This window comes from Glycine max, chromosome 8 (genome assembly GCF_000004515.6).
Source record: "Glycine max cultivar Williams 82 chromosome 8, Glycine_max_v4.0, whole genome shotgun sequence".
Classification (NCBI taxonomy): domain Eukaryota; kingdom Viridiplantae; phylum Streptophyta; class Magnoliopsida; order Fabales; family Fabaceae; genus Glycine; species Glycine max.
The window spans coordinates 1889491-1908082 of NC_038244.2; the positions used below are offsets into that span (position 1 = coordinate 1889491).

General features: G+C 31.0%; 1 protein-coding gene across 5 annotated transcripts; it reads left to right on the forward strand.

The window, feature by feature from the left end:
• The first annotated feature begins 1727 nt into the window (after nucleotides 1-1727).
• LOC100783955 (uncharacterized protein At4g10930) lies at nucleotides 1728-14417 on the forward strand. 5 transcript variants are annotated; one of them, XM_026129497.2, is made up of 15 exons: nucleotides 1728-2087; nucleotides 2275-2360; nucleotides 2627-2717; nucleotides 2947-2996; nucleotides 3276-3345; nucleotides 3633-3742; nucleotides 4032-4097; nucleotides 4525-5084; nucleotides 5203-5283; nucleotides 5433-5508; nucleotides 9172-10453; nucleotides 10564-10638; nucleotides 11238-12290; nucleotides 12445-12668; nucleotides 13942-14417. In XM_026129497.2, exons 1-14 carry the CDS (start codon nucleotides 2019-2021, stop codon nucleotides 12658-12660), a joined length of 3885 nt encoding a protein of 1294 aa, XP_025985282.1. In that variant the 5' UTR covers nucleotides 1728-2018; the 3' UTR covers nucleotides 12661-12668; nucleotides 13942-14417. The 5 variants fall into 5 exon arrangements, with proteins under 5 accessions (XP_025985282.1, XP_025985283.1, XP_014634131.1 ...); XM_026129498.2 differs by lacking the exon at nucleotides 13942-14417 and having other exon boundaries at nucleotides 9172-9215; nucleotides 9243-10453; nucleotides 12445-12892; XM_014778645.3 differs by lacking the exon at nucleotides 13942-14417 and having other exon boundaries at nucleotides 1728-1874; nucleotides 1986-2087; nucleotides 12445-12892.
• Nucleotides 14418-18592: the final 4175 nt, after the last annotated feature.

Genomic DNA, 18592 nt, shown 5'->3' on the forward strand with positions numbered 1-18592 from the left:
TTTAACCACATTGTTCATTATTTTTTATTATTTTCCTATGTTTTTCTCTTAAAATATATACATTTTAAAAAATACACAAATACGTTCTTTGTTACTAATTATGTAAAAAATAAAACATAGGTATTAGAAAAAATAACAAAAAATGAAAACATGTTTTCCTTCTATTATAATTAAGATAAGATAATTATGTAATCAGTGACAACAAAAAAACTAAAAAGAATTAAGACAACTTGCCATAAATGTTTTACAAATGATATGTATGAGTTGTTGTAAATTTTTTATTACTTATCTTTGAATCTTATAGATAAAAAAAGATTGAAAAAAAATAAAGTTCATATGTGTATAAAATTAGTTTAGGAGGCTTTTTTCATGAAAGACTTTTTTAGTTACACGAATATTATTCTTGAGAATAAAACATAAGAATGTTACTCATAGGTATTTAATAAAAAAATATGTTTGGTTATCTACATAATTAGTTGAAAAATATTTTTATATTCCCAAAAATAATTAAGCCATATTTTTGGTTCTTTTCTTCTTGGAATGCATATTATAATTACAAAAAATATATTTATTATGTTAAAGATATTTTCTCCCTAATACAAATAATTCTATTATAAGAACAACAAATAACAAGCAAATTATACTCAAAATGCTATATATCTTACGTTTTCATGACAAAACTCCCCTCATTACTCTTTTACTATTCATTAGAATATGACCTAATATATATATATATATATATATATATATATATATATATATATATATATATATATATATATATATATATATATATATCACATCAAACACGAACAATGAAAAATTGGAAAGAAAAAACAATAAATTGTTGTGGATAAAATTCATGAGATTGACGGTAAATAAAAGTTAGCACATGAACAAAAATTTTGAGAATGACAAAAATTAAAGAAAGAATGGATCATTAAGAGAAAAGTGTAATAGTGGGTAGGAAGAAAATATATGTGTAATTTTACTCACGAATGGAGTTTTTGTTCCATGAGAAAATAAATATTTTTTACTTTCTACAGAATTAAATATTGACTAAAAGTGGGATTATTGCTTACCCAGGTAAAAGATATACTTAAAATTAATTAATTTATTATTTCATACCAAATGTGGAATTATTTTTCTCCTCTTATATTTTCGGGACTAAAGAACCTACCCATGAAAATTTGAAAATATTAAAAGAAGAAGGGGGTGTAGAATGACTTTTGAAGGGTGGAGGAAGACAAAGCCTAAGGCCTAATACATTGGACTATCTTTTGGGCCTACACTGAAGTCTCACTTCTAGTCGTTAATGGCACAATAATAATAATAATAAATGATCAAATTAATTCTTAAAAATATGATGCATGGATAAATTAATTCCTAAAAAGTAAAAAGAAATATAAATTTAGTTTCTAAATATAAAAAAATATGACCGTTAAATTTGTGAATCAATTTATATTTTTTGTCATTAAATTATAATATTTAATAATAATTTATATTTTTTAAGAATCAATTTAATATTGTAAAATTTAAAAATTAATTTGTTATTAAAATATCTACAAGATTAATTATTAATTTTTTTTACACTTAACAGAGATTAAATTTAAATTTGACCTCTTTAATCTTTAATAGACCAATCTTAGGAACAATTTATGGGCGCTTTAGCTTAAGATGAATTTGATTATTTACTTAAAAAGAAAAAGAAAAAAAGAATGTCCGAGAGGCTGAGAGCACGTGATGTTAAAGACGTCGACAACGTATTCTGCTTTTCAAGTTCCAACGCGAAACGTCTCTCTCTCGGAGGCAGATCGGATGAATTGAACCCAAATACCGTGGTTTCTCTTCACCGATTCCATTTACAGTTACAGGCAATGGATTATTAAACAGCACTCTCTCTAGTCTCTATTAGCTTGTGCATCTTTCTCCTCCCAATAGAATTGTGATAAGATTCGTTTCTCTAATTGACGCAAACTTCACAGTGAATTAGTGTTTGGTTTCGAGTTAGCTTCGCAATGGAGGCGGATTTCGTCACGAATGATATGCTCACACTCACGCAGGACGCTTTTTATGCCAACGATAATGTAAGCTCATCGCTCTCTTCTGCATAGTTTCGACCTTATGAAATGAAATGCTGCTTAAACCCTCGCTTACGCCTTTTTTTTTTTGTTGCAGCTTTGATTATTTCATGCCACCTTATTATAATTTTAATTTCACTTATGGTATATATGTTTCACCTGAACTGAACACTCAGTAGTTTCTTAATTACAGGATGATGCAGCTGTTGAAGGGGAAAGATGTGGAATATGTATGGATATGGTTATTGACAGGGGACTTCTGGATTGCTGTCAGCACTGGTATCTATTTTCTTTCTTACTTCTTAAAGGCTTGTTTTCACTTCTCTCTTTTAAATTGTCATCATCTCGATCTCGTTGGTTGGGTAGTGCTAATTTGTTTTAGGGGGGTTGCCGTCATGCCTGTAGGAGAGAGCCTCTATTAGTTTGCGCAATGATTTTGTTATGTTAAATTTTCATTCTTTAAATGTTGATTCTTTTTTCTTCATTTTCAGTATGTATGTTGAATTATGAATCTGAAATTTTGGCTCGTTACATTTATTTCACAGGTTCTGCTTTGTATGCATTGACAACTGGGCTACCATCACTAATCTTTGCCCACTTTGCCAGAATGAGTTTCAGTTAATCACTTGTGTTCCAGTGAGTGATATATAAAATTGCAGAATGTTGCTTTATCTTCATTGCTTTAGTATAACTCTTCAGGTTACAATTGAATTTGCTCACTTTATTAATTCTGTTTTAGACCATTTACTTTGTTGTTTTGATTAATATTATTATGATTTTTTTTTGTTTCTAATGCATCTAATACCTTGAAAATACTATTAAAATTTGGTGCTTGGCTAAACATGTGAAACTCATGATTGTGAAGGTATATGATACCATTGGAAACAATAAAGTTGAAGATGATTCATTCTTCAGGTAACTTTTCCTCCATTACATTACGTGTGCATGATTGACAGCCTTATTTTCATTGTTTGTTTATATCCACATACATTTAAGCTTAGGATTTTCAGAATTGGTGTTTGAGTTGAAAATCATTAATTTTGCATAATTCTAGCCGTCCATCACTATGACTGAATTTTAAGTAAATACTTCACAGTTTCATTACTCAATTTTGAATAAATATTTTACAGTTTGGTCATGTTTCTGCTGTAATAAAATTTATATAATCTTAACTGTTTTCCTTCATGATTGCAGAGATGATGACTGGTCCATTGAAGAGAAGAATAACACACTGTCATTTCCCTCTTACTACATTGATGAAAATGTAATTTTTTTTCATATAATATAATTTTAGAATTTCAGGCAAAAAATCTCAACTCAGTATTTCTTGTATTTTTGCATGAGCATATATCCTCTATGCAAATATCTTTTGATTCTTATCATAAGTTGATTCTCCAACACAGTCAATACATTTATAAATTCCCCAACATTTTTAAATAACGAAAATCCTTGCAGAGAATCTGTTCATGGACTAATATAATTTTCAACATTCTTATCATTTTGAAAATTTAATGCATAACACTAATCCTTATGTATTTCATCATTTTGTAGGCAGTTATTTGCTTGGATGGTGATGGCTGCAAGGTTCGTAATGGTTTGGCTACTATTGAAGGAGATTCTGATCTCGACACATCAATAGCATGTGATTCATGTGACATATGGTAAACTTAAATCAACGGATTAGGTTAATGGGTTTCAGATATATTGTTTGAAATGAAATTTTTGTTTAAGATGTCATTGACTAAAATTTCAGTAGGTTCTTATTATCTTTTATGACTAGGATGTTGGGGTTGGATTGGTCAGCTCTGTGTAATTGAATGTTCGCCTAGGCTTAGACCTCATCTGTAAGGGACATTTGGCAGAAAAAAATTATTTCTTAACTTGTCAAAGTATTTGTGATAAGTTCATAACAAACACTGTTAGAGGCATAGTTAAGTCTAATATTGACAGGTATCATGCCTTCTGTGTGGGATTTGATACTGAAGGTACATCGGACAGTACATGGTTATGCCCCAGGTAAATTGACTTTACTGGTCATTCTGTTGGGTATTTTTGTTCTTCTAATTGCTTTTTCTTTTCCTTTTACCTTAAAGCTCGATCTGGTTTGTATTTGTTAACATGCACAGTACATATTGGCTACTATATTATAAATAATAATATGGAGTTTGATAAGTTCTAGCTGCTAATTTAAAGTCTAGGGTTCCCTACGATAGAAAACATGGTCAGATAATTATAATCTAAACAAAAATTAGAAATTATTTTCGATGTAATTAACCATGAAAAGAATGTGTTTTATCCAATAACAAAATAGAACTAACTAGCAAAGGGGTGTCTTTAACAAAACCCCTAGGTAAGCTTCCATCACATGAATTATAAAATCGTTTGCTGACAATTTGATATATTTTTCCATCCTTTAGTATTCTAATTCAGGGTTTTGTTTTAGATGTGTTGTTGATGAAGTTTCTAAAGGAACATCCAATTCAGTAGAGAGGACAACCGTGGAATGTAATGCAGATAATCATAATAGTAATAGTGACTGCCATGCTGAGGATTCCTTTTCAGGAAAAGTTTCTGTGTCTGTTGCTGATACAGGAGAGACGGCTGTTGTTGTTTCGATGGTTGACCAAACAAAATGGGTTCCATCAACAAGTGAGAAAAGCCTATTGCCTTTTGAAGTTGGTGAGGACCCAATGACTGAATCATGTATTTTAATGTCCGTCACAAGTGATCAGCAAAGTGGGGAAGTGAAGACAGAGACAAATACATTACCAGTCATGGAGGAAGAACTGGAACTGTCTTTGTCAAACAACATATCCTGTAGCGTAACTTCTAAATCCTCAGTGCATAATGATTTAAAGAAAAATGTCAGTGGAGCAAGGGATGAACCAAGTGGCTTTGATGGAACCAAGTTATTTGACAAGTCCCTTACCAAAACTAGTCCATCCAGAATTGAATCCGAAATGGGTCTTCAACTTGGTTTGTCAGTAGGCTCTTTCTTATCTGGTAAATTATATTTTATATCACTAGCTTTTTGCCAGCATGAAAAGCATATCATAAATCAATTTTTTGTGCTCTTCTTCTGTAAGCTAGACTGACTGTCGTAATCTTAACGTGCTTATAGTTGGTAATGCAGACAAGAATGAAACAAGAGATCAAGCAACTGATGTCCTGTACTCGAGTTCAGAAGAATGTTTTTTGAAAGGTGCTCCACCATTCTTAGAACGTTATTCCTCTTGCTTTCTTTATTTTAGTCCACACTTGGACTGCGGGAAACCACTGATGATATTGACAGCTTCAAAGCATTTAAGCCAGTTTTTAAACCTTATAATGTTGATAATAAAATTATCTCAGGAGATGAAATCGAAGCCAATGCTTGTAAGGACAGTGCCAAAGTGGCTGGTGGAAAGAGAAAGCATGCTGATTACTGGTAAGAAATAATGTAAATTTGTATCATTAAATTTTTTTTAATCAGCAAAAATAATATTGTATTATATATTAATCAGTACAAGTTGTACTGTGGAGTTTACACATTGGCCAGTTTGAGTAGGACTATGGTATCCTAATACATAGACAAAGTATATAACATGAATTAAGAAACCATAATTCTGACATTATACTTATCCCACAGCTACCCCCACTTGTAGAATTATCCCACCCTAATCACATAAATGCCTCCCTCATGTTGCTGGACCAGTGGTGAAATGGCATGTCAAAACCTTTATCCTGATTTTTTAGCCAAGTCCAGCATAGAAAGATAGCATCCTCCAACAGCTTACTATCATTAAAACTTTCCTCTTCAAAAACAATCTTATTTCGATGCTGCCAAATACTCCAAGTCAAGGAGATCCTCCTCAATTTCCATTTTTGAAAACTGCTTCCATTTTCTTTCCCAACCACATGCTGGAGGAAGTGCATTCTCGGGTTCTACGGAAATGGTGCTGAAGTGTTTGTCCACGATGTTGATTCCCACCAAAGCGACATAATTTTGCTGCAACTAAAGAAGAGATGTGCTGCATCCTCTTCTTTATATGTGCAGGATGGACATGTGAGATCATTTATTTCCACATTTCTCTTGCACAGGTTGATTTTAGTTGGTAATTTGTCCCTTATTAGTCTCCACGCGAAGAAAGAGACTTTACTAGGGACCTTGACCTTCCACAACTCTGTAAAAGCATCATCCTGATTTTCATCAGTTTGGTCTGACATAAGCATCTTGTACCCATTCCCGACTGTGTATACACCCGATGCATCTTCCTTCCAAATCCACTTGTCTTCTCGATCCGAGTGAATGCTAATGCCTTCTAAATCTTCTAAGAACCTCACAGCCATATCCATCTCGCCATCAAAGAGTTCTCGTCTCCATTTGAAGTCTTATTCCCATTCTACATCTGTGAACTTGTCCATTTTCTGTATGACATGATTTTGCTGCTTAGATATGGAGAAAAGTATAGGGTATTTCCGCTTAAGTGATACTCCATCCTCCCAGAATTTAGCCTTTGTTCCACACCCCACTTTTCATTTTATCCCTTAATCTAAGCAGCTGCCATCTACGCCGGCAGAAGCTATGCTATTTATATCCTTCCACCATGCTGATATTCTACTGCCCCTTCTTTCCCCCTCCAAATTCCACCAATCACCATATTTTGAAGTAAGTATTCTAGCCCACAATTCTCCTTGATTATGGAAAAGGTTCCACTTCCACTTTTCGAGGAGAGCATAATTAAACTTCCTAAGGTCCCTAATTCCAATTCCTCCTTTCTCCTTTGATAGACACACCGACTCTTACTTTACCCATGCTATCTTCTTCTGCTCCATACCTCCACCCCACAGAAAATGCCTCTGTATCCATACCAGTTTGTCCAGAATTTTGTTTGGAGCCTTGAAAAAAGAGAATAAATGTATAGGAATAGAATCTAGAACAAACTTTATGAGTGTTACCCTTCCCCCAAATGATAGTAGTTTTTGTTTCCATTTCGCCAATTTTCTCTCACATTTCTTGACGATAGGATCCCAAATGTCGAAACACCTTGGGTTTGCCCCAATTGGGATACCCAAATATAGAAAAGGTATGGCCAATAGCCTGTAATTTAAGTACCTAGCAGCAGCCACCTTCCAACTCTCCGAAATCCCAATTGCCCCAAAACTATTCTTTGAGAAATTAATTTTGAGGCCTGAGACTAGTTCAAAACTTCTCAAAATCACCTTAATCGCTTTAACATATTCCATGGATGCTTTCCCAAAAAAGAGTGTATCATCCGCATACTGTAATATGTTAACTTTCACCTCGTTTCTGCCCACAAGGAAACCTTGAAACAAGTTTTTCTCCATTGCTTCTCTCACCAATCCATTTAGTCCCTCCACAACAACATTAAATAAAAATGGAGCTAGTGGATCGTCCCCTTGTCTTAGACCTCTTTGGGGGGTGAACTCAGACGTAGGGCTACTATTACTCAGTATGGATATAGAAGCGGATTTTAGGCAGCCCTCAATCCATGATATCCAATTTTCACAAAACCCCATCCTCCTCAACATATACAACAGGAATTCCCAAGATACTGAATCATAAGCCTTTTCGTAATCTACTTTGAAGACCAAGCACGGCTTGTTCCTTGTTTTTGCTTTATGGATTACTTCATTTGCAATGAGGGTGCTCTGTAGCAAATGTCGGCCTGCTATAAATGCTGATTGTGTCTCATCTATTAGTATTGGCAGCACCTCCTTCATCCTCCTTGCTAACACCTTGCCCATCTTCTGTATGACACAATTTTGTATCATATTAAATGAGTAGTTTTCCATGGTCATTGTGTTGGAGAGAGAGAGGATGTAAAATTGCTGTGGGATGAAGCGCACTTTGCTTTACGCGTCTTATACTTTTAACACATGACTCCAACATGGACACTAGACCCAACACTAACACAGATGCTCTAACATGGCTAATGTAAAAAATATAGGATTGTGGGACACTTCTATAGAACACATACATATGAGGAACATAAAAGATCTAAAATAGTAACTAATATTTGTATATTCTTGTATACACAGCTTTCTATTATAACGAGCCTCACAAAAACATACTAAGAGACATTATTTTTTAATATTTTATATCACATTTTAAAGTGACTTTTTCTTAATGTTAAAAACTATAAATATGTTTTATAATACTAGTTTCCTTAAAATGTCTATCCATATGGAGATGGAGGTGTTGACTTGACTGTCTCAGTCATATAGTATGTTTGGGTCAATAATTTTTTTAAGTGAACATTGAATGAGTAGTGTCTGAAATGTGCCATACTGGTGTTGGTGTGGGAATTAACGTGTCTAACACTCTAACACCTCAAGAAAGGGGAGTGTCTCTACTGCATTGGATATACTAGAAGGATAGAATTAAGGGTATGCAAATGTTTAATTGTCAATCTATCACCCTGCAATCAACTTCCTAATTAATAGGAATCGGTTACCCAGGATCAAGCTCCCCAATTAGTCATCCCTTGATTTTAGGAGTCAGTGCTTCCTTAATCCATAATACTTTCCTTAATACTTGCCTATTTTCTTAACAGTTACCAATATCAATTACTTCCGTTAAATGGACCAAGCCTAACTCAACCGTAAAAGTTAGAGGAGAGGGTTGCTCAAGTCTTATAAGAACTACTTAGATTATATTCCTAGCTAATGGGGGACTTCTTAAACAAAATAGGTAGAAAGTCGTATATTATTCTAAAGCCTGTGAGATATAGTTGTAATGTATAGGGCTGCTTTTTGCATGGTGTTCACTTTTGGAAGTATATGGTTGTTGGCATAAAATATCATCATGAGAGTGATGCTGCTGGTTGCAAAGACAAGATAATGAATCAGAGCACTTTGAATATTGATGACTCATAATTAAACAGAAAGAAATAGGAGCTGGTGCCTAGATATTCTTGATACTCTTGTGTGCTATTAAAACTGCGTTAATTGTCTGTGATATTTAAATGCATATTCTGTTGAAATAAATGTGTTAATTGTTATTTGTTTTATGTTCATCACGAGGAATTCAAAATTTGACTTTCTTTTCTTTGTTCTTTTTCCCTGATTTTCGTCCTTGACTTCACAGTAATGAGCAAGTTTATATAAAGGATGATGATGGAAATGTCAAGCCTGAACTTCTGGATGGAGATGACAAGTCTGAACTTCCGGATGAAGTTGCACAAAAGAAAATTAGAGCTACTGGTAGTCAAATGACCAGTAGTAATGACTCAGCTGGTGCTCATCTTTTAGAAAATGCTCAGAAATGCCCTGCTTTAAAGCAGTCTCCAACAAATTCGATTGTCAAATCAGATATAATGAATATAGTTAAAGGGACAAACCGGAGGCACTCCAAGGAACGTACTGACACTAATGCTTGTGACAAGTTATCTGAAAACAAAGGAAATATGGCTGGGTTGAGGGTTAAAAAGATCATGAAGAGGGTCTCTGATGATGGAGAATCATCTTTGGTAGTTCAAAATCTAAGGAAAGAAATTAGAGAAGCTGTCCGTAACAAGTCCTCTATAAACTTTGAGGATAACCATTTTGATCCCAAACTTCTTGAAGCATTTAGGGCTGCTATAACAGGGCCTAAAACTGAACTTGTAAACAAGTTATCCCCTGCAGCTATAAAGGCAAAGAAATCAATGTTGCAGAAAGGAAAAGTGCGTGAAAATCTAACAAAGAAAATTTTTGGGACATCCAATGGAAGAAGAAAGCGTGCATGGGATAGGGACTGTGAAATTGAGTTTTGGAAATATCGTTGCATGAGAGCTACAAAGCCTGAAAAGATTGAAACTTTAAAATCAGTTCTTGATCTACTGAGAAAAGGTTCAAACAATCCAGAATCAAAGCAGGCTTCTGAATGTCAGGCCAAGAATCCTATTCTTTCCAGGTTGTATTTAGCAGATACATCTGTTTTCCCCCGGAAAAAAGATGTCAAACCACTCTCTGTGCTTAAAACCATTGCTAACTCGGAGCAAACTAAACATAGCCCGTCAGAAAAAGTACCAAATCTATCGGTTGATAACAATACTATTAAAGCAACTGATATAAATAATCTTTTATCAAAGAACAGTGTTTGTTCATCTGAAAAAAAAGTAGATAAGAAGCTTGTACGTGGTCCAGTTGGTGATAATTCAACTTCTGGTAAAGTACGTTCAGACAATCACTCAGAAAGGACATCAGTTTCATCAGCTGGTGCCAAAACTAGCACAAAAGAGTTAGACCTTAAATCTGGTTGTATGAAGAGTGATAAAAGAAAATGGGCCTTGGAAGTTCTTGCGAGGAAAACAGCTGCCACAAGTGGGAACACAGCAAATGGAAATCAGGAAGACAATGCAGTTTTTAAAGGAAACTATCCTGTTCTTGTATGTAAATGATCTGATTAGTTTTCTATGCAATTGTTTATTTTACCTTTTATGTTGTGAGAAATTGTATATGGCTGTTCACTGTTACTTCTTTCTGTTATTGTGAGTAGGCCCAATTGCCAATTGATATGAGACCAGTATTGGCACCTTGTCACCACAATAAAATTCCTATATCAGTGAGGCAGGTATGCTGTACCTTTCATTTCCTCCATTTTATGTTTCACATGTTAGACTAGAGAAGAAAGCTTGAGATGAAAAAAGCAATGCACCAGTTTTTTTGTACTCTGGTGCATTTTTAAAGAAGGCACCAATAGATGGCAATTCACAATGACATTGAGTTTGAGAAAATAAGATCATCAGTTTGGCATTTAGTTATCTTCTGTTTTCAAATGTTTAACACACATCTGATTGCCACTGGTTTCCCATCCCTCTCCTTTATCCCGGTTCCATCGTTGTTTATATCACCTGATGAGTGATATGACCTGAAGTTTCCCTCCAGAAAAAAGTGATAGAATCTTAAATCTCTTTGAATAGTTATTCTTCCATAGATAAAAGTCACGGATTGACTGGTTGCCAGATTTCAGGGTTGGGATTAAAACTGGTGGACACATTTAGAATTATTTAATTTTGTTCCTCATTTGGCATGTTACTGGAGTTGAATCACATTTAAGTAATGGGCATGACTATTTCCAAAAGATCAAGTTACTGATCAGACAGATAGAGCGCAACATTCATGCAAGTTGCTTTATTTATGTATACAGTTCTGATGGTTACTTTTGTGCAGACACAGCTTTACCGCCTGACAGAGCGCATATTGAGGAACACAAATCTGGCTGTGATTCGCAGAACTGCAGATACAGAATTAGCTGTTGCAGATGCAATTAATATTGAAAAGGAAGTTGCTGACAGATCAAACAGCAAGCTTGTGTATTTGAACCTTTGTTCACAAGAGCTCTTGCATCACACAAATAACACAAAAACCAATGTAGCCACAGACACAAGTCCACCAGCCTCTTCATCAATGCTTACTGATCAACAATCGGAACTTAATACTGATGATCTTTCAACTGACCCTGAAGTTGAAACAGCCTTGAAAAATGCCGGTCTGTTGTCTGATTCCCCACCTAGCAGTCCACACGAGAACAGAGAAACATGTAATGGTGATATGTCAGGGCCTGATAATATACTTGAACCAGATTCTCATCCTGATCTGGATATTTATGGTGATTTTGAGTATGATTTGGAAGATGAAGATTATATTGGTGCAAGTGTTACAAAGGTCTCATTTCCAAAACAAGAGCAAAATGAGTCAAAAGTGAAACTTGTTTTCTCCACCATGAACTTGAAAAAGTCAGATATCGCTTTGGATTGTGCAGACTGTGAGGGGTCTGAAAGAAATGAAGTGCCAGGAGATGCATCCTTCTCACCAAATTTTCAAGATGATGCAGTCCTTAGGGACAGGGCTTCTACAATTGATGCGGAGACGGGCCAGCCTTCTGTTTCTTCTGTGCTCCTATCCTGTGAGGGTGCTGTTGAGCCACCTGACTCAGAATTTGAAGAATTATATGGCCCAGACAAAGAACCACTTATAAAAAAAAATCCAGTTGGTGAATCAAGATCATTACATGGAGATGGCAAGACAGAAACTCTAAGCGTGGCCAATGACTGCCATAATGACGAAAAACATGTCTTGGACAATGCAGTAAATGCTTCGGAACTTGGAAATGAGAATCTCACAGAAAAAGTATCTGAGGCTGGTGAAAATTTCCAAAGAAAGAAAGAGAAATCCGATGTCACTGCTAAGCAGACTGACTCTGTAAATCATATAATTAAAAAGGTATTGCAAAATTAATTTTCCCATGTATCCTATTTTCTTTATTTTTTATTTTTTTTTAAATGCAGTGGCTTGTACTATCATTTTTATTTTCTTCCATTTCTATATTTTCCTTTATAATTCTCATATTTCCATAATAATGCCGGAGTTTGAACAGGTAGAAGCTTACATCAAGGAGCACATCAGACCGCTGTGCAAGAGTGGTGTAATCACAGCTGACCAATACAGGTGGGCGGTTGCAAAAACGACCGAGAAGGTTATGAAATATCATTCCAGATCAAAGAGTGCTAATTTTCTCATAAAGGAAGGCGAGAAAGTAAAGAAACTTGCAGAGCAGTATGTTGAAGCTGCCCAACAGAACAGAAAAAATTGATTCATATGGTATCATTTCATACTCGACAAGTTTTCTTTAGTTATTGCCCGTTACCCGCCTTTGTTTTATTATGGTGCTATACTTGCTTATTAAGAAACTTGCCATATTGGGCAGCTGTGGATATATTAGATTTAGTCTCACCTCGTCATTTATATGTGAATTGAGCACACAATGGGGATTTATTGTCGGGCATTTCCAAATTTGATTTTGAGTGAAATTAATTTTTATAAAATCGATTTCGAAGTGAATTGATTTTGAAAATTTATTTTAAAATAAAGTTAGTTATAAAATTTAGTATAAATTTTGTATTTAATACAAAAGTTATATAAAGTTGTTTTAATTTAACTCAATCAATTCCTCAACTTAGGATCCCTGGTTTAGCTCAATTAATTGAGTAAGGGGCGTGAATGTTGTAAATTTTCTAACACAGTATTCAATTCCCACGGATAAAAAAAATCCTCTAACTTAAGATGAATATTTACTTAAAATCACACTAGCCGGTATTTCAACCTAATTTTGAATGGTCTAACGTATTCAAACATTCAGAACTGAGAGAACCCGAGTCACAGGGAAAATTTACAAATTTTCATGTGATTGGTCAAATGAAATTGTTTCATTGCTAATTGGGAATTTGGTTCCACTCCAATCCATTGTATTATTTGCTTCTGCTCCATTTACGTACATAGCAGCGACTTATTTATATCCCGGGAAAAAACTTCTATTTGGCAAAATTGTTGGGAAAGAATTAAAAAAGTTTTTTTTATCTAAGGTAAATAGGTTTTTCGTGATAAAGAAATATAAATAAATTTTGTTAGATTATTGTTTAGCTAATTTTTGCTCTTTTTTTTAGTCTCCTAACAGTTTATTGTTTTTAATATAATAGTCAGTTATTACAAAAAAATAAAATCCATTAATATATATCAATTTTATCTTTAATAAGTGATGCTTTTAACTTTTAACTAAGTTAAAGGAAAAATAGTTTATCTTAACTTCATTTTTCACTTATTGAGTTATAGTTAATTATTAAAACATTTTTTCACCTCTAATATAAATACATAAATTTATACTACATTCTGGATTTTAGTGGACCCTGAGTGAGGTTCTTTGATTTGGAACTCTTACAATTATCATATATGTGTAGGTTTTAAGCAATAAAATAACAATGATTTTTTAATTATTTAATCTATGCTCGCAAACTTTACTAAAATGCGGGCAATGTTTTAAGTATAAAAAATATATAACGTATATCTTTTCCAATTATTTTAATTTTAATCTGTACAGATCAAAGCTGACCAATGATTCAACTTCAAACAAACTATTAAAATGAACAATCAGAGTATCAGCCCAGAAACAGAAAGCACAAGCGGGAAGACAGTGATCCGAATGAAAAGGTAAAAGGATTCAAGGCGAAATGGAGGAAGAACAAAGCAACCAAAGAAGATAAGAATGGTGTGCCTTTTAATCAGTTGAGCTGCAATTTCTTGTTGTATAACACTATATTTTTGGATTCGCGTCAGCTACCAATCATTTTCAAACATGCATGAAGACTAGAGAAGTAAGAAAGTTTTCTTATCCTTCGTATCTGAAGTTGAGACTATTTTTGTTTACATTAGAGACTGGAGATGCTCAACCCAAAAGGATGAATTTAGAATGGGTATGGTGAGATTTGTGGCTTTTATTTCTTCAATTTTAACAAGTTAAAATAGTTTATATTTCTGTTTTAAGTTAGTGAAATTGTTGATATTTTAAATTTTAAATACTGATATGTTTCCTCATGTTTCACATATCCTCACCCGATGCATTTTGAGAATAAAATTATGGCAAATGCTAGTAGGACACGGTTAAGGAAGTAAAAAGAGGAAAAAAAAATCAAAATATATTTCTTTATAATTTTTAAATGTACTTTTATATGATTTCCAATGAAAAAATTTCTCAATTTAATGGTTGGGTCTCTGTTAGTGAGATGCTCAACTTACATTGTTGGAAATAATTCTTTTATAGCTTTTGAAACGTACTTTGAGAGGGACGGGGACACGTTACCAAATATAGACTTAGATAGTGTTTGAATAAAGGATTTCCAAATTTTAAGTGATTTAAAATGCATGAAAACTTACACTTTAACTAAATTATTTTTTTAGAATATTATGTTTGGATAAAACAATTCAACAAAAAATTATTTCAAATTGTTTTTTAATATAGATAAAGTATAATTTATATCACATGCAATTTTTTTATGTATTATTTGAAAATCCTTGCTTTAGAATTTTTTAATTATTTCCATTATTTTAAAAATTCTTTTGATATTCAAACAATCATTTTGATGTATGATATTTTAATTTTACGTAAAAAATAATTTTCTCTCCAAAATTTCCATCCAAACATGTCATTAAGTTCTTTAGAAAATATAATTTTTAAGCAATTATATATTAATAATAACATTCATTTACTTAAGTAATAATATTTTTTGTGTTTGTTTTGAAACAACACATCTAATTGAAAATGGTTTTCAACGAGAAATGAGTACCACAAATAATGGAGCTCCTAAACAAACGTAAAACTTGAATCATTAAAAAAAACAGAAGAAAAGTAATGTAGCATTAATTTATTAAAAAGAGAAATAGCTAAAATAACCTTATACTACTTTATATATTTATTAAACAGAAATAGAGAGAATTAATAAAATAAGTGATGATGAGCTTTTCTTCATACAACCCAGTTGTAGACGTTGAAGCTATATATTAATTCCATGCAATGCAAGATCCAATCCATCAAGACAATGAAGAACATCTTTCCGTGGGTGGGAGCAATCATGGCATACCATAGCCGTTGATTTGATTCATGTAATATTAATGGAAAATTAATTTTTTTTTTAAATAATGATTTATTATTGTTCTAATTATTATCTTTTATATATTTATCAAATAATTTAGAAAAAACTAAAAAAAATAAAAGATAATGTAGTATTATTTTTAAATTAAAAATTATATTTTAAAATAATTTATTGCTTTTATTTTCTTACGATTAAATTTAACTTAACGATTATTTTAAAAAATGTAGAGTCAAATTTATCAATAATCTAATACTATTTATTAATAGTTTATGCAAAAATATTAAAATATTTTTTAAATCAGATTCATTCACATATTGAACAAAAAAACCACAGTTAATTATTATTTTTTGCTTCATAATTAATTATTAATTATTGCAAATAAATATGAACTAATAAAAATTGTATTGAATTTAATTTATTATATTTACTGCCAAATTCAATCTGTAACCGATGAAGTCATGTTTAAGAAAATCAATTTATTAGAAATTAACTAAATGGTTTTTGTTGTTTATAGAAATTTATTGCATTGTTCAGTTACTTTTTTTAAAACTTATCAAGGATTTTTTTATTATTGGTATATGATTTAGTTACCTTGTTTATAAATATCAATTTAATGTTTTATATGAACAAATGATATATCACAATTTTTTAAATAGATATATTAAAATATATAGTAAAAGATATATTTTTTCTATTTGTTCCATAAAGAACAATTCATTTAGTGCACTTTTTTTTCTTATATATATTTTTTGACTAACTTTTTTATTTGCTCATTATTTTTTTTCTTGATTTAATACTTTCTCTTTCTCATTTTGAACTTATAATTTAGTATACGTTGACTTACAATTAGCCCGTGACACTTTTTGTATATGTTATAAGAAAGATCTTACATGAATGCATTACCCAATGAATTTAGGAAGAGATGATAGATACTAAGAACAATATATTACTTTGACATCACTTAACAAGTAATTAAGAAGTCATAATTTTTTAACATTTCCCCTCTTTGATAGATGATTATTTTTTATTGTCTTTGTAAAGCTGATTGTATTATTTTTAGGTCTAATCAATTCTCTTATTTTGTTACAAATTGAATCATCGTTGTGTCTTTGTTCCCTCTTACATATTTTCCACTGATTTTTTCATTTTTTAACTATTTTATTTTCTTGGTATAGCATTTTCTTTCTCCTTCTCTGCTCTTGTAGTTTGAGAAAAATGGAATCTAACAGTGAAACTTTATCTGCAAGTAACAGAAGAATTTTTTTACAACAACACATCATTCAATAAATTTTTTGAGACATAATTTTGCTTTGTATGTACATAAACATATTTGAATTTAGGAAAGAAAATTCCTTGGTGAATAAATTTGAATAATCATCTTTATCTTTAAAATTCAACAATCATCTTTTATATCTAAAATTGATCAACAACCCTAATTTCTTAAATAAATGTATTTTCTTTTTTAAAATTCTACCATAATGTTTGATCTCAACATAGACAACAAAATATTAAACAGTAAGAGAGAAAAAGAAAGCAAAGATAAAAAAGCTGACTTTGATCCAAAGAGAGAGAACAGACAAACAACAAGGTAGGTGAAGAGAAAAACATCTTGCATTTTTTATCGTGTATTCTTTTTACATGTATTTCTTCCTTTTTTTTAGACTTTTTTTTTCAGGTTTAAACAATTTGGTTGGTCTCACTTATAATAGGAATTTGAATTTTCAACAAAAAATTAAGCACTTTAATTTAATTTTAATTTATATATGAAATGTTTCTTAATTATTTTAGTTTTAACCCAATGGCTATTTTACTTTTATAATCATTTAAATATTCTTAATCATTATTAATTATTTTGTTTTTATAACAATCTAATGCACTCAATAACACAGTAAATAATTATTTTTATGCGTTATTTCTGAATAGAAAATATATTTATGAGCAAACCTCAAACATTAGATTATGTTATTCTTTCATGTTCACTGAAATGCTTTATTTTATTTAATGGTTTTCAACGAAAAAAACTGTACCTACATTTAATTTTAATTTTCATATACGAAGTATTGATTTATTTTATATTTTACTAATGGTTATTTTTACTTTTATAATTCTTAATATATTTTTTGTTGATAAAAATTCTTTTTTTACAGATTGATAGAAAATTCTTAAATATTATTAGTATAGTTTTTTCTTACCAGTGCTTAGTTTTCAGCCAAAACTATGTTTAATATTTATTACAGATGGATTATTTTATAAATTTAATAGATATTTTTTAAATAATAATAATAATAAATATATTCTAACAATAAAAAAGCCTTTGTGTAAAAAAACAATGAAAAACCTACTTACACTAAAACTGAAGTTATAATAAATTTTGTTATAATAATAGGTTAACTTCAACAAAATTGAAATTAATATATGGATTAAAAATGTAATTTTAAACTAATTATCAGGCGTAGTTTTTTAATAATAAAAAATATACTATTTCAAAAAATTTAATATAATTTTTTTATATTTATGATAAATACATTTTAAAATTAATTAAAAAATAAAAATGAGCACATGTGAACATAATATTAATAGACAAAAAAGAAACACTCAAATTTAAATAATTATACAATCATATTTACATTATTTTTGAATTTCTATGTTTTATATAAGTATTGCATGACTATTATTACTTTGAGAAAAAATCAATCATAGTAAATTTTTTCTTAAAAAAAATTATGGTAGATTTCAATAGACTAAATATTTTTAAAGATAACATAGGTTCAATTAAAATTTTAATTAATCATCCCTTAAATTGTAATGTAGTTATATTTAATATATTACTAAATATTTTAACAATTTTTAAATTTATCTATAAAAATATTTAAAAAAACTAAATAAAATATTAAAAATGAGTATATAATTTAAATAAACCGTGCAACACAAGTGGAAAGTCTAATTGTATAAGTAAACTTCCCTTGAAACTTATACAACATTTGGATAAAAGCTTACACTTTATAATTTTCTTTAATTTGACAAAACAATTTAAATTTCAAACTTAACCGTTCATCAAAACCTAAAATTTATAATAATCATTGATTTGAATCAGTTTGATAT

What these genes read in the sequence shown, in the direction of transcription:
- LOC100783955 (XM_026129497.2), top strand. Translation starts at nt 2,019, where the DNA reads ATGGAGGCGGATTTCGTCACGAATGATATGCTCACACTCACGCAGGAC. An exon ending in AGAAGAATGTTTTTTGAAAG is followed by an intron (nt 5,284 to 5,432) that starts GTGCTCCACCAT and finishes AAATTATCTCAG; the next exon opens with GAGATGAAATCGAAGCCAAT. An exon ending in AGAAAGCATGCTGATTACTG is followed by an intron (nt 5,509 to 9,171) that starts GTAAGAAATAAT and finishes TTGACTTCACAG; the next exon opens with TAATGAGCAAGTTTATATAA.